Below are 15,316 nucleotides of genomic sequence, written 5' to 3'. Positions count from 1 at the left end.
GTTTAAGTGTGTGATTATTATATTGATCTTGCCTATATTGTTGTTTTTGTTGTTGTTGAATCTCATCAATTATGTTAGGCGGAATGACCTGAGAGACCCCTGTACTTGGCTCCGTTTGTCACCTAAACCCTTCTACTCACGACTTTGCTAAGTGAACACTTAAAATTCTTAAAACACGTTCTTTTAAACCTCTCTGATCATTGACCAAACTTATGTGACATTTATTTACTGAATCAGATGAAATGTGTGATTACACGCGTTTAAAAGCACGTGAAGACAAAATTTAATTAAAATATATTTAAATTAAAAAATATATAATATTTAATTAAAAAAAAAAAGAGAAAAGTTTCCAATCTTTCCATTTACTGTTCCTCTTCTTCTTCCTTGCTGCCGCCGTGGCCATTTCCGCCCACCATCCTCCCTGCCCCACTTCTTCTTCAGTTCCTATCTTTTTCCATCATCTTTCTATCATCTACTTTTTTCTCTATTTTTCTCTTCTAACACAAAAGATTTATCAAAGAAAAAAAGGAAAAAAAAATAAAGAAGAGAGAAAACAAAATTTAAATAGCAAATAGATGAAAAGGTTTAGAAGAGAGAGAAAAAAAATGAAAGTTTGAAAAAGATTAAGATTTATTCTAGTTAATTAAAGAAATCAAGAAAGAAAAGGAAGATACACTTTTACTCCAATTCAATTTCAACCAAACAATTCGCCGGCGGTAGTCAACTTTGAATAATGTGGCCGGAAAGACATTTTTTTCAGTGAATCAATTTCAAAAGATTAATTTTGGAGATGAATTTGAGATTATTTTTTATTTTAGAAAATAGTATTTGTAATGATAAAAATGATGTGGTAATTTTTATCCATGTGGCAATTTTTTTCTGATGTGGATAGTGATGTGTTATCCACATCAGCGCGATTGAGAGACACTTATGGCCATAGGGGGTTTAAAAAAACGTGTTTTAATAACTTTAAGTGTTCACTTGGCAAAATCGTGAGTAGAAGGGTTCAAGTGACAAACAGAGCCAATTACAATAGTCTCCCAAGTCATTCCGCCATTATGTTATAATGTTATTTTTTTATGAAACATGTTCATTATAAAATAACAATATAAACTTATAGATAATTATAGTATTTTCTATAACTTATGGGTATAAATCATATTTTTTGAAAAATCCAATTATTTCTTCCAAAATCTATGGTCAAACGCATGGTGAAACTTCACCCAAAATTTCATCCAAAATGACTTGCCAAAATACTTGAAAATTTGTGGTCAAATGCTTTTCATTTTGGCACTCCAACTCAACCTTATTTTATTTAATCCTTTAACTCTATTTCACACGTACTCTCTATATTTCCATATTAACAAATTTGTGAAGCAATACACACTTATTAAGGAGAAAAAAGTTTAGTATATAAATTGAACATCACTTTCCATTTTTACCCGTTTAGTAATTGTCAAATTATTTTTGAAAATAGAAATAATTCAAAGTAAAAGTATAAATATGAGCAATAACTTCTTGAACTTATCATCTAGAAAATATAAATGAAAGGCAAAAATGGAAAAAGTTCAAATATTTATCTTGAACTTTGAATAATTCACTTATTTTGAATTATGAAAAAAAAACCAAAATTTTAATTAATATACAATATAGGGAGTACCATTTTAACACAAAAATTTACTGCACATATTGTGAGGTTACTCACCTTTTAAAGCGCATGAAAAATTCTTTTTAATGTTAATATTCAACATTTTTGTTAACAACCTTCTCCCCTATTTATTTCTTCTATCTTTTCTTCAACCCCGAGTTTCCTTCATCTATATTACGTATTCATTTATTTTCTTCATCTATCTCCTTTTCTATTTAACTCTCTTTATGCTAAAGATAATATTCTTCTTATTTTAATTTGTACAATTCATTTAGTCTATTTAAAAATTAAAATATCAATTATATTCCATATTATAAAGAACTAAATAAAATGTTAAAATATAAAAATTTTCTTAAAATGAAGCGAAAAGCAACAATTAAGAAACAAGAAAGTAGACAAATTATATATAGAACAAAGAGATGAGAGCTTTCTTATTCTTTCAATAAGTATGTTCAAGTGGCTGCAATAAAAGTGCTTATATATGGCTTTAAGAATGACAATTATGGGGGAAGATCATGAAGAATATGATAGACATAACATTTAGGATTTGAGGTCACGGAGAAGATAGAACATAATAATAAAAAGTTAATGGGGAGATAAATATATATTACATTTAGTAGACATCTACGTAAATAAATTATTCATAACACTTTTCTAAAAGTTCCTCATAAACATTTATAGACAGTATAAAGATTTATTCAATTAACATGGGTTGTGATGCAGTGCTGGGACTGTTTCATCTTTAACTAGAGGTTCAGGTTTCAATCCTGGGTATAAAAAAAAAATTGTTGGGTCCTGCAGTACACTATCCAAATTTAGTCGAGGCTCTACGGACTTCAGACACCGAGTGAAAAAACAAAAAAAAAAAGTTTCATTCAAACACCTAAATTTTTGTTCAAAACTATTGTTTAAAGTTTAAACCACTCTTACTTTGTCTAATTCTATTAGTAGAAATGATCCTGCCGTTTAGAAGGGTAAAGTAGAAAATCAACCAAAAAATAAATGTAGTGGAAAAAGAATAACGGAAAATTTACGATTAAGATTTCCTTAAAATATTGAACACTGAATTTAATGCCAAATGATCATATTTTCCTATATTAAGATGAACTTCACTACTGCCTTTGCTAGGTCCAAACCATTTATTTTATATAAAAATATAATTCTAGTGTTCGAACTTTACTATTTTGATGGATTTGTAAAACCTTTTTTTCTTTTCTTAATGATAACAAACTCTTCATGGAAAAACTATCAAACATTAGGCAAGGAGAGTAAAAAATCATCAAGATTACATAGAGCACTTAAAAGTATAAGTCAATGTGTACATAGACCTTATCCCCATCTTATGAAAATAGAGAGGTGATTTTTATAAAGTAAGAAAGAAATTAATCCTCACCTCGGGTGAGCCTATAATTCAAGCAAGAATCAACTTCATAATTATCTGATAAAAAGGTTAAAAGACCAAATAAGATGAAGGATTTTCCTTGTTTTCATACTACGACATTGACTTAAACATAGAAAAGGATTAAGGACTGGCGGAGAGACATTCAACACTATCCACAAGGATTATTCAAAGATTCGAAGAAAAAAAACCTTCTCCGCTAGAAGGTTTGGGGGTTGGTTGTACAATTAAGTGCATTAGCAAAAAAAATTAAACTATATAAATATGAATACAAATATAGAGGAACTCATATTTCTCATTAATAGATAGGAATTAAGCACATGTCTACACAATTTCATCAACAAATTATTATTTTTTACAAATTCAATCAAACACTACAAACTTTTGATACTCTTCACTAAAAATAGCTTGCATATGACAGTTTTTGGACTCAAAATCCCACCTTCCTCCAAGAAAAAAGTCAACAGATTCTTGGAAAATCCATTCACAAGTGCCACCCTTTTTCATTACTAGGTACTGGTGTTTCCTCAAACTCCAAAACACAATTTCAGGTACCTTGTTATAACCTTTTTCCTTAAACATCCTATGTATCACTTGATAATTATCTATCTCCCATGGACTTGTTGAAGCCACATCAAATTCCATATCACTAAACACAAACAACCTCTTTGCATGAGAACCACACTTACGAGTTGGTGAAATCGCCTAAAGGCGTGAGAGCTTTGAAGAACAAATGGATTTTCAAAGTTAAAGTTGAAGAACACAGCTTGAAGCCCAGGTACAAAGCTAGATTGGTTGTTAAAGAATTTGGTCAAAGGAAGGGTATTGACTTTGACCAAATATTTTCTACTATTGTGAAAATGTCCTTCATTCATACAGTTCTTAGTTTGGTTGCTAGTCTTAATTTAGTGATTGAGAAGATGGATGTGAAGACTATTTTTCTTCACGGTGACCTAGAAGAGGAGATTTATATGGAACAACCTGAGGGTTTCAAAGTAAATAGTAAAGAAAAATTTTGTGTGCAAACTCAAAAAGAGTCTCTATGGGCTAAAGCAAGCTCTTAAACAGTGGTACAAGAAGTTTGAATTTGTTATGGGGGAGCAAGGCTATAAGAAGACTTCTTCAGATCATTGCGTATTTGTACAAAAATTTTCTAACAATGATTTAATCATTCTCTTTCTATATGTGGATGATATGTTGATTGTGGGAAAGAATACTTCCAAGATTGACGAGTTGAAAGAGTTGTATAAGTCTTTTGCTATGAAAGATTTGGGTCATGCCAAGCAAATTTTGGACATGAGAATTACTCGTCTCAGAAATGAAAGGAGGATTTATCTGTCACAAGAGGAGCACATTAAACATGTACTGCAGCACTTCAACATGAAGAATGCTAAGACTGTTAGCACACCTCTTGTTGGTCATATGAAGTTGAGCAAAACGATGTATCTTACAACTAGGGAGGAAAAAAGGAGGATGGCCAAAGTTTCATATTCCTCCATCGTCGGAAGTTTAATGTATGCAATGGTATGCACTAGACCTGATATTGCTCACACTGTTGGTATTATCAGCAGGTTTGTCGACAATCTAGAAAAACAGCATTAGAAAGCTGTAAAGTAGATACTCAGGCATCTGAGAGAAAGCTCAGATAAATGTTTGTGTTTTGGAGGATCAAATCCAATCTTGAAGGGCTATACAGATGCTGATATAGCAGGTGACCTTGATAATAAAAAATTCATTATTGGATATTTGTTTACTTTTTCAAGGGAAGCTATTTCATGGCAGTCGAAGTTGCAGAAGTATGTTGCACTGTCTACAACTGAAGCTGAGTATATTGCGGCTACTGAAGCTGAGTATATTGCGGCTATTGAAGCTAACAAAGAGATGATATGGCTCAAGTGATTTCTTCAAGAGTTTGCAAAGATTTGTCAAAAAGGATAGGCAAGGTGGGTGGGAAGAGTTCCTATAACAAGAGCTTTTGAGCTCCTCATTTTATACACCAAAATTCACAAAGATAAAAATTATTTAGAGAACTGTGAGGATTTCATAGACTCTAAGAAAATAGTCTGTGAAGAAAAATAGAGTGTGAGCGATATTTTAGTAAGGTGGTAAATCAAAAAAGTGTTATTTCTTTTGAGTGTGTGGTAGTCATTTTTTGAGTATTGTACTCAGCACTATCCAGTGTAAAACTCCTTACTATAGTGATATCAGTTGCTCCTTTTGTCCCGCAGTACGTAAAATTCTTGGTATCATTATTTTTTTATTTTATTTCTACTATTTTGATCATATATATTTTGTGTTAGTCCGCGTTTTCCTAACAACAGCAAGTTCAAGAATTTGATCAAACACTTCCTGAAAATCTGTATTGTAACCCCATTCCATTCACGTAATAAAATGCCTTATGTAATGGCACGAGAACTTCCTTCCTCAATCTATACCTCACACAATAAACATAATGCGCCTCTTCAACATCCTTATACTCAACATACTCCTCACATGGGAATAATTTCCTTGCAATGCTTTCACACATTAACAATGACTTATTATAAGACAAATCAAGAGAGGGAAACCACTTCGCCGCGAGGTTAAGTTCATAAAATTTCCCCTCATTATACAATTTCATGTCCTCCTTCAATGCATCAGCAAAGAAAAAACAGAAACTTTATCATACAAAAACCGAAAATTACAATCTTGTTCTTTATCAACATGCTTCTCCAATCGAATCTTTTTCGCCTTACCTTTACCCACATAAGAAACACTAGTCCCATTTTTTTTTCCTTCCACTCTTCATTTTCATTTTTTTCTAACATACAATATCTCCAAAACATCCTTAAAATACCCAAAATCAAGAATGGCTTCATTAACATTACAAGCAAGGGTTTTAGGATGGTAAAAATTGAAGCCATAAAGCACAAGTGTAAAACCCTTCTTTCATTGATTTTCCAGTGCCTCTAACACCCCTTAAGTTGCAAATAGTTAAATCATTGAAATTCCAAGAAAGTTGTAATCTTTTTAGCAAATCTTGATGTGGGGTGTCAGGAAAATGTGGAAAAAGAAATCTAAAAAGGGGGTGGTGGGGTCGTGGTAATAGTGGTGGAAATTCCATGAATTGTTAGTTTGGAAGAAAATTACTCATATATTAAAATTAGCATAGCTAAAACCATGCATGTATTCATTTTTTTTTTCACATCTAAGGATTAACATATGAGCAGATTAAATTAAAATATAAGTTACAATTTCATCAAAAGGTTTAAAGTTTAAACTATACTAACGCAAATCTCCCCTTAGTAAAATCTTGCAAGATTTAGGAATACTCTGTAAGGTCATGTAGTAAAATTATACTATGTTTGGTAATTTTTTAGTTGCTTTAATTTGTATAAAATTCAGTATATCAAATACGATGTTTTCGTTATCAGAAGGAAATAATGGCCAACTTGTACCATATATTAAGCCCAATAAGGCCCAAATAAGGCCCAAATAATGGACCTAGGTACTGTCATAGTGAAAACTTAAATATTTGTCTCCATGGGATTATTTGCATCACATGACCTTTTTAAGATGACAGCAGCAGCAGCAGCAACATAACCAGTGAGAGGGTAGAATGTATATAAATCGTATATTTACTTTTTTATATTGGATAGAAAAGTTATTTTTGATAGATCATCAAGGTTCAAAATAAGTGTAATCAAAACAAGATTAAAGAAAAATTACGATAACAAATAGCAAAATAAATAAAGCAAATGAAACAAGTAGTAAAAATGAAGAATAAGATACTACATCAATACTATATAATATTAATAATAAAGAGAAGAGGAGACTATAGCCCCTGTTTCTTCCACTTAGTGTGACAACACTCAATTACTGGCTAGTTTTCTTTCGTAATCCTCAATTTCCATATTTTTTAAAGATTTATTCTTTAAATTTTGTCCCTACAATGGAAGTGAACTAAATTTCTCTTTTAGAAGTAATTAAATAAATACTTCGCAAACTAACGGGACAGAATTTAAATAGTGACATAGAAGGCCATTTGTGCAAATTCCCCCAGATAACATTCAAATTTTATACAGTATTATAAGCTCGAATTCAGGGTTTCTTGAATACCTGCTAATTTGTTAACCCAAATAAATATTCTTTATTTTATTTTTCTCTTTTTAGTTTTGGTAATATTGATTTTGATTTAGAGAAGACCCGTAATGTTTTTAATTTTTCATCCGATATTCGATATACACATTAAAGTCCGACTAATTCAAATTCACGCCGCGCTCCATTTGAGGGGAAGTAGTTATTTTCATGCTTAACCAATTTTCATGATATCTGATTTTTGTGATAAATTTGGAAGAAGTGTAGCCTAGAAAAAGTGTGCTCTCTCTTATCCGGCCCACATGTGGGAGTGTGTGTTGAGAATATAATTAAATAATAAAAATGCTATTTTAAACAATTTAAATTTATTGATGAAATGATCATGACATTCTTCAACATAGTATCAAAATCAGACCAAATCCTCCCCTTACGCAAAAAAAAATAATTTAAAAATTGTTATACGTATTCTGCCTTTTACCACCAAAATGTAAAATATTTTATATTTCAATATCATGCTGTCACATTTCTATTATATAATTATATACAATATTACAACGCATGCTTGAAATAATAAGGGAGAAATATAACGTAGTCAACAACAATTATACTTAGTATATAACTAAAATCCTCATTAGTGTGTTGGTAAAAAGCTCTTTGGTGTCCCAAAAAATGTGGCCAAGTTCAGTTAACCCCTTTTTGGAATCGATTATTTTAATATGTTAACGTCCATAGGAAATAGGAGTACGGTAGATTAATTGCCCCTTTTCAGTTTTATTTAAAGTCCATCCGTCTCAAAATGTTAATAAATTATTTATTATTTTAGAATTTTAAGATAAAAAAAAATATTTTTTTTATCTTTAATAGAAATTATTCTTAAAAACTACAAATATCCTAATTATGACACATAAATAGTTTAAGGAGAATTGAGTTTTTAGGTCACTTAATTATTATTATTTTATGACTTTTAAATTAAAGATTGCTATTTTTACACATAAGATAGCCAAAAATATTGTTTTTTCTACTCATTTTGTAATTGGTCAATAGATCTTAATTTCTCATAAATATTTAATGAAGAAAAATCATATCTTAAAACATAAATAAAAAATAATATAATTAAATATTTTTTTAAGGAGTGTATAAATAATTAACGCTAAGGATGGTGACAGAATGAGAACTTTGAATTTGAACCAAGAATATTAAGCACTATTTATAATCACGTGATAAATTTAATAAAGTCTTTTTGATGATACTATCAACTTTGCAACTTGCAAATCCCATCCCTACGTGGAATACTATTCTTCCAAGATTTTTCTAGAAGGAACTTTATATATCTATTCAAAGAAAAAAAAAAGAGGAAAATACTGATTAGTAAATTATAGTGTTTGAGATAGTTTACCATACCTCAATGATTTTATCGAATATCTATTATTACCAAAAGTATATACTTGCACTGTATTTTTGTTCATCAAAGTTAAGTCTTTTTGATATTAATGTTAAAAACTATTTAGCTTAAGTAGCATTTCTTCTTTTTTTTTTGAAATATCTTTTCAGAAAAATGCTTTAGAAAAAAAGCAATATGTATTTCACTAATTGATTTGAAAAGTGATTTTGATAAGCAAATTATATTTGACTAATTTTAAAAAAAAAAGTGCTTTTGAGAGTTGAATTACGAAAAATGACAAGTATCAATGCACTTTCAAACAAAATATTACTCCATCAAACCTTTTAAAATATTGATGTAATATTAACTTGATGATTTAAATATAATTAAAACTATCAAACAAAATAAATTTAAAAATCAATCCACAAATTAAATCATTACATACGAAAATTTCATTACAAAAATAAATAAATATAAAGAATATATTGGTAAATATGTATATATGGCAGAGATATTTTGATCTTGAAATAAATAATTTTCTGTTTCTGCTTCTGCTTCTGCTTCTTCTTCTGCTGCTGCTTTTTAAAGAAATTTTATTTTTTTAGTTTCTTTCTAATAGCAGAAATATTTTTTCTGCTTCCATATAAAAACAATTTTATTGATTGGCCAAATATCTTGATTTTTCAAAAAAATATTATTTTTTCAAAATAAATATTTTTAATCTCTCAAAAATAATGCCCAATAGACTCTTAGACCGGTAAAGAAATTACTTACTGTAATATGTATTATCTTCTTCATTTTAGTTGAATTCGTGCTCAATATAATTTTATTACACGTAAATATTCATGTTTGATTATTCAAACACATGATACTAGTATTTGATTTAATTATTTTTTTTGGTGCGTGTAAGGAAAAAACTTCAGTCTTAGAATAATTTTCTCAAATAGATATGAACTTCTTGCATTGCTAATACAAAATTTTTGATGTGTAATAGGTACAAGTTACATCCGAGGATTTGAAGAAAAACTAGCCATTTAATTTTGCGAACTAATTAAGATTGAAATTGAAAAAAGTGGTATCAAGAAAGATCGAAAAATATTCAATCTTTAAATGAACATGAAACTATTTTGTTTCAACAGAGTATGAGAAATAGTCAGGAATGATGAAATAGGTAAAGTAGCTGGATTTTACCAATTATGTCATTCACTACTAAATGTATAAAGGACCGCCCGGTGCACTACTAAATATATAAGTGGAATGAAAATAAATACCCCACAAAAAAATCAAACTAGGCTTCCTAATGAGATGTTTAATCGATTCATTCTAAATTGATTCAATTAGTAAGAAAATTGTAACACCAAAAAATCGCGAAAAATATGAATAACTTAGTGACCTACCAAATGGGAAAATAGGTTTTTACTTTTAACCAATGAGCAAACATAAGAGGAGGAGCTCAAAAGAGCTAAATGCATGAATGAGGACCTCATTGCTCCAAATAAAAAATTTGCCCTCTAGTCAATTCTTTATTTAAAAATAATATATGAGATAAGCAATACAATGATGATCTATGCGCTTAGATTGGATTATACACTTTTTTACCAAAGTGGGATTTTGACATCTAGATAACTTTAAGAATAAATTATTTCATAAAAGATCTCAAGTAAATTATATACGATGCACTTGGATCACCTATACTTTTAACAAAAATATAGGGATATGATAGCTTCTATGGCTTTTAGCTCTACCTAACTTCTAAGACCAAAAGAATCTTCTTTGTTATTTTTTTTAAAAAAAAATTGTGTTTGAGAATGGACCAAAATAGTAACCATGTTATGTGGAAAAGATATAGGGAGAGCTTCCAAGAAGGCTCTATAAAACATTAAAACTAGCATATTGTATTTTCTTTGTTAAAATCATGCCAACTTGCCAATTTTTATTTGTCAACCTATGCATAATGGAAATTAAAGTCAAGTTCTTTCTATGGGAATAGTTCAAAAGTGTCATGTTCAATTTAGGTTTGTTTATTTGGATTTACATGTGTTAAGAGGAGTATAATGTAGACGTTGAAAATGTTATGCACAAGAATCTCAATTTATTTTCACTATCCAAAATTTGACACGTTTTATTTGAATCTATTTTTGCGTCTCTCAATACATATATATATATATATATATATATATATATATATATATATATATATATATTCTTTTTTCATCAATCTACTTAATTGACTCGTGATGGAAAAAACTTTATATACATGCATGTTAAAGAACTCCTTTCTTAGTGCATAACAAAACTAGAAGTGTAATGCAAATCAGTTCGATTTACTTAAAAGCGTCCCAAATTTCACTCTTATCTTCAATAAAATTATGATATTATTATCTTTTAAAATGATCTCCTTCCATACGAAATAAGAACAAATATTATCTCTTTCGTAATAATTCTATTGCAAAGTTGTTTTTCACTCTAGAAAAAAACCACGAAAACATGAAAATGAGTCTCTAGTCATCTAACAAAATCACATAAAGCTTAAATTACAACCATCACCAAAATTTTTACAACAAAGAGACGGAATCCTCCCACCCCTAAGACAAAAAGAAATAAAAATAAAATAATAAATAAAAACCATGGATAAATCTTTGATTTTACCATGGACTAAAATAAGTTGTTGCATCACAACAACTTTGATCACTTGAACTACTACTCAAAAGTTGTTCCAAATAATCAGCCCCCAAATCTTCAAACACAACTACATTATTTACATTCTCCATTTTAACTTCCCTCACTAGTTTATTATTACTCTTCTTGGAACTCGTATTCCTTTTCCTCATTGAATGGCGCTTTTTTAGCGCCATTACAGGGGAACAATCTTTATCCACGTGACATTTCATGTCACGTAGAGACTCCCTAACCGTCTCAATTGGAAAATTCAAAATGGCAGATGTACCCCTCATTGAAAAAGCGGCTTGATCATAAGCTAAAGCAGCATCTTCCGCACTATCAAATGTTCCTAACCATACTCTAACACCATTCCTAGTAGAATCTCTTATCTCCGCCGCGAATTTCCCCCATGGACGCCTCCTAACACCTCGAAACGACTTCTCCTTCCCAGGTTTTGCCTCAATTACCTCGGATTTTGAACTTACTTCCTCTTCCTTAACGCGATACGAGGTAACTGTCTCTGAAGTTGTTTCCTGAGCAGCGTTAGCAAGAACACCGAAAAGAAGCATCTCTTCGGAGTCGTTAACGTTGAAAGGTAGAGAAGATGATATGTTTAAATTGGACCATTCCCATGAAGAATCAGAAGAATTTAAATCAGAATTCATAGAATAGAAGAAATGAGAAGAACAAGAAGAAGAATCCATTTAATTTTTTTTATGTTTTGGGGGAAAAAAATGCTCTGTTTTTGTAGATGCTCTGTTTTTTTTTTCAAGTAATGGTCCAATACTAGGAGAATTAACTTTGGGCTTGGCTGGCCTTGTTTATATATATCCAAAATTGAGGTGGGTCCCACAAAGAAAATCTAAATGGAGATGAAAAAAATTATTAAATTATATGTAGGTGGAGCCAAATAAAAAAAATATATATATAATTGCCAAATTCTAGTGGAGTAATAAATACTCTTTTATTCTTGATCAAAAATATCAAGTTCGAATCTTGTATATATGAAATCGTCTTTGATACGAAGTGTTTTACTTTTTAGCGAATGGGAGAAAATTATAAAATATATACTTATATAAATAAGGAATTAGGGGTAAAATACGTAGTGCAGGAGATAGTAAGGGCAAAATGGGGAAATAAAAAAAGAAGTGTGACCGAGGAAGATGTTTTGAGAATATTTTAATATTTAAATTGTACCGATGGGCAATAGCGCACGTGGGTCAAATCAATCAAGGCGGCCAAGTCAGACGGGGATCGAATGACGTCAGCAACCTGGACGTTTTTTGACTTCACTTATTTTCATTTTTTTTGGTTTTAATTATTGGTGAGGAAACAGTCTCAACTATACATAAAATCTCAATAAAATAAAATAAAATCAAGGTGAATCACCAAATTTGGTTAATAAATTAATTTTTTTTAAAAGGTATATATCAAATAAATAAATGCTTGATAATATATGTTATGAAAATTTATGAACACATACATAAGAGTGATTGAGTTTGCTGAGCACATGATTTTTCAAATAAGGACTAAGAGAGTTAGAAATTTAAAATCTTATGTATGTTTTTTCAATCGAGATCATCTCTTGGAGTTTGTACAGTGTAGTTTATTTCTTTGGTGTGATTCAATTGCTATTATATTTGAATGGAATTTGTGTGTATTCGAAAAATAGCAAATGCGGATTCTCTCATCAACGAAAAAAAAAAAAAAAAAAAGTCTATGAACATGAAACACACGAATTGAACTCTATAGCTTAACAATATAATTTTAATTCAATATATTACAAGATAAAAGATAGAGGATTGAAAACAAAATTATGAATTTTTTAAATGAGTAGCTTTTGTTCGAATAATGTATTTATATTTAAAAAAATCTATTGAATATGTATATAAGTATATTAATAAAACTGAAAACTCAATTACTAATATCTGATATGGATATCTTAAAATTTAGAATTGAAAAGGTTTAATTATGACTTCGCCTGTGCAATATTGCACTCAAAATTGACTTGAAACTACATACTTGTTTTCCAAGTATAGTTGAATTTATTGAGAACGGTATAAAATAAGAATTTTGACTGTTACTGCATTAATTTAGACTATAAGCTCGTTAACTAGTAAGGAAAACTAAAGAATAAAAAAATAAATCTTTTTTTCATTTTCGGTGTCTATTATTTATAATATTAAAATCTGATTAAATTTAAATTCGCACATTACTGAACTTATTGTTAGAGATAGCGCTTTCTATTTTTTTTCATTTCAGAAACTCAAACTCGAGACTTCTAAAAATTCAATTATTCCACCACAATAAATATTAGTGTCACAAAAAAATTCAACAAGTAGATAATATATATTTGATTTTCTTGACCAATTTCATATAAGGTATGTGCCTTAAGAAAAATATAACGCACGTTCCAAAATAAAACTAATATATTGACTCATTTTTATAAGTTTTTCCACGAATGAGTTTTTGTTGAATTTTGCTGCAAAAGAAATTTCAATTGTAAAAGTTTTCAAAGTAGAGTATTCAAGAATTGTCTACCTTTTTTTATTTATTTATTTTTCATTCTTTCTTTGTGCGTTCCTTAATTTTTGTTTTCTAATTAGGGTAGTTTATATTAATGTTAGTGATTTAATTGGGTAAATTTTTGTTAGTCAATGCTGTAATAGTTGCTCAATACTATATGGTTTTATATTATATAGAAATTATATTTTAGTAAAAAGGACTTTCTCCTTTGCCTCGAAATATGTTGACCGTTATTTTGGATAAAGAATCTCACTCTTGCTTCTAGAAAAGTCACACTTTCTGTTCGCTGCAAGATTTTTTTTTGATTTCTAATTCAGTGTCTAGTGTCTGGTATTTATTTGAAGTCTAATTAATTTAAATTTATATTGATTTTTTTATTTTGAGGAATTAACGGTTTCCAAATAAAATGACCTCATACAAAGAATTAAAAACTTTTGATTAAAGATCGAAAAATACTTATCATTTTAGTACAATATTTGATGGTAGCCGCAAGAATTATTTGATGGAAAATTTGTTCTTTAGAATATGATTTTTCGACTCATTTTTATCGAATCAGCTCACTTAAAATATGCATGGTAGGAGAGGAATTCTTAATAAAATAATAAAAAACTTTTAAATTTTTTCATGTGAAAATATTATTATTTTTTCTTTTCTCACTAATTTAATCAAAATATTTGTATAGTTAAAAAATAATGATTTTTAATTGTGTGGTTTGGTTTATTGTGATTTGTCGGGTTTAATTAGTATCAATAAAATTTATCATAAAACTACTGAACTTATCTGCGCTTCGCGCGGTTATTAATTTGAGAAATATTTTTTTTGAGTCCGGAGAAAGGCCTGACCACAAGGGTGTACGCAGTCTTACCTTGCATTTCTGCCAGAAGCTGTTTCCAAGGCTTAAACTCGTGACCTCCTGGTCACATGGCAGCAACTTTACCAGTTACTCCAAGGCTCCCCTTCATTAATTTCATGTACATAAAAAAAATTAATTCTATTTATAAATATTGCTATTAGAGTTAAAAATTAGATAAAAAATATTTTCGTTATCACATTTTACTTTTTAAAAAGGTTTTCTTAAAAAAGATCTCTTTTTTTTATATAACTTTAAAAAACATATAATCCTCTTCTATATATATATATATATATGCATGAGTTTTTGACATTTGTTAGTGCGTGTGTTTTATTATTCTGTGACTAATACATATTTAGAAAGAAAATTAGAGAAAAAAGGCAAAAAATAATAATATGAATGGAGGTCATAAAGAGGTGCCACATCACTTTGTCTATAATCCTCCTATATATATATATATATATATAGATAGATAGATAGATCGATAGATTATAGTATTAATTAATTATTCGTGTAACAAAAAAAATAATTGTTGTAATATTCAATGCAACATTTGATTGGCAATGTTGATACTATCGTGGTGGGGAAAAAATCATTAAGGAAATTCACAATATAAACAAGTATATCATATATGTATGAAGAAGTCAAAAGAAATTAATATTTAGTGTTTTTATACAGTGTAATTTTTAGATAAAAAATAATTTAGATGAATCATCTTGCATCTCATAAGAGTAAATAATTCTTTCATATTCTTAGAGTAAATAATTATTTCAT

General features: G+C 29.2%; 1 protein-coding gene across 1 annotated transcript; it reads right to left on the bottom strand.

Moving 5' to 3' along the window:
• Nucleotides 1-10,989: 10,989 nt before the first annotated feature.
• Nucleotides 10,990-11,948, bottom strand: LOC129881854 (ethylene-response factor C3-like). The gene has a single exon (XM_055955964.1). The coding sequence runs from the start codon at nucleotides 11,868-11,870 to the stop codon at nucleotides 11,151-11,153; it is 720 nt and encodes a 239-aa protein (XP_055811939.1). The 5' UTR covers nucleotides 11,871-11,948; the 3' UTR covers nucleotides 10,990-11,150.
• Nucleotides 11,949-15,316: the final 3,368 nt, after the last annotated feature.

Source organism: Solanum dulcamara, chromosome 3, assembly GCF_947179165.1.
Source record: "Solanum dulcamara chromosome 3, daSolDulc1.2, whole genome shotgun sequence".
Classification (NCBI taxonomy): domain Eukaryota; kingdom Viridiplantae; phylum Streptophyta; class Magnoliopsida; order Solanales; family Solanaceae; genus Solanum; species Solanum dulcamara.
Note: the sequence above shows the minus strand (reverse complement) of the source record. Positions and strands in the feature narration are given on the sequence as shown.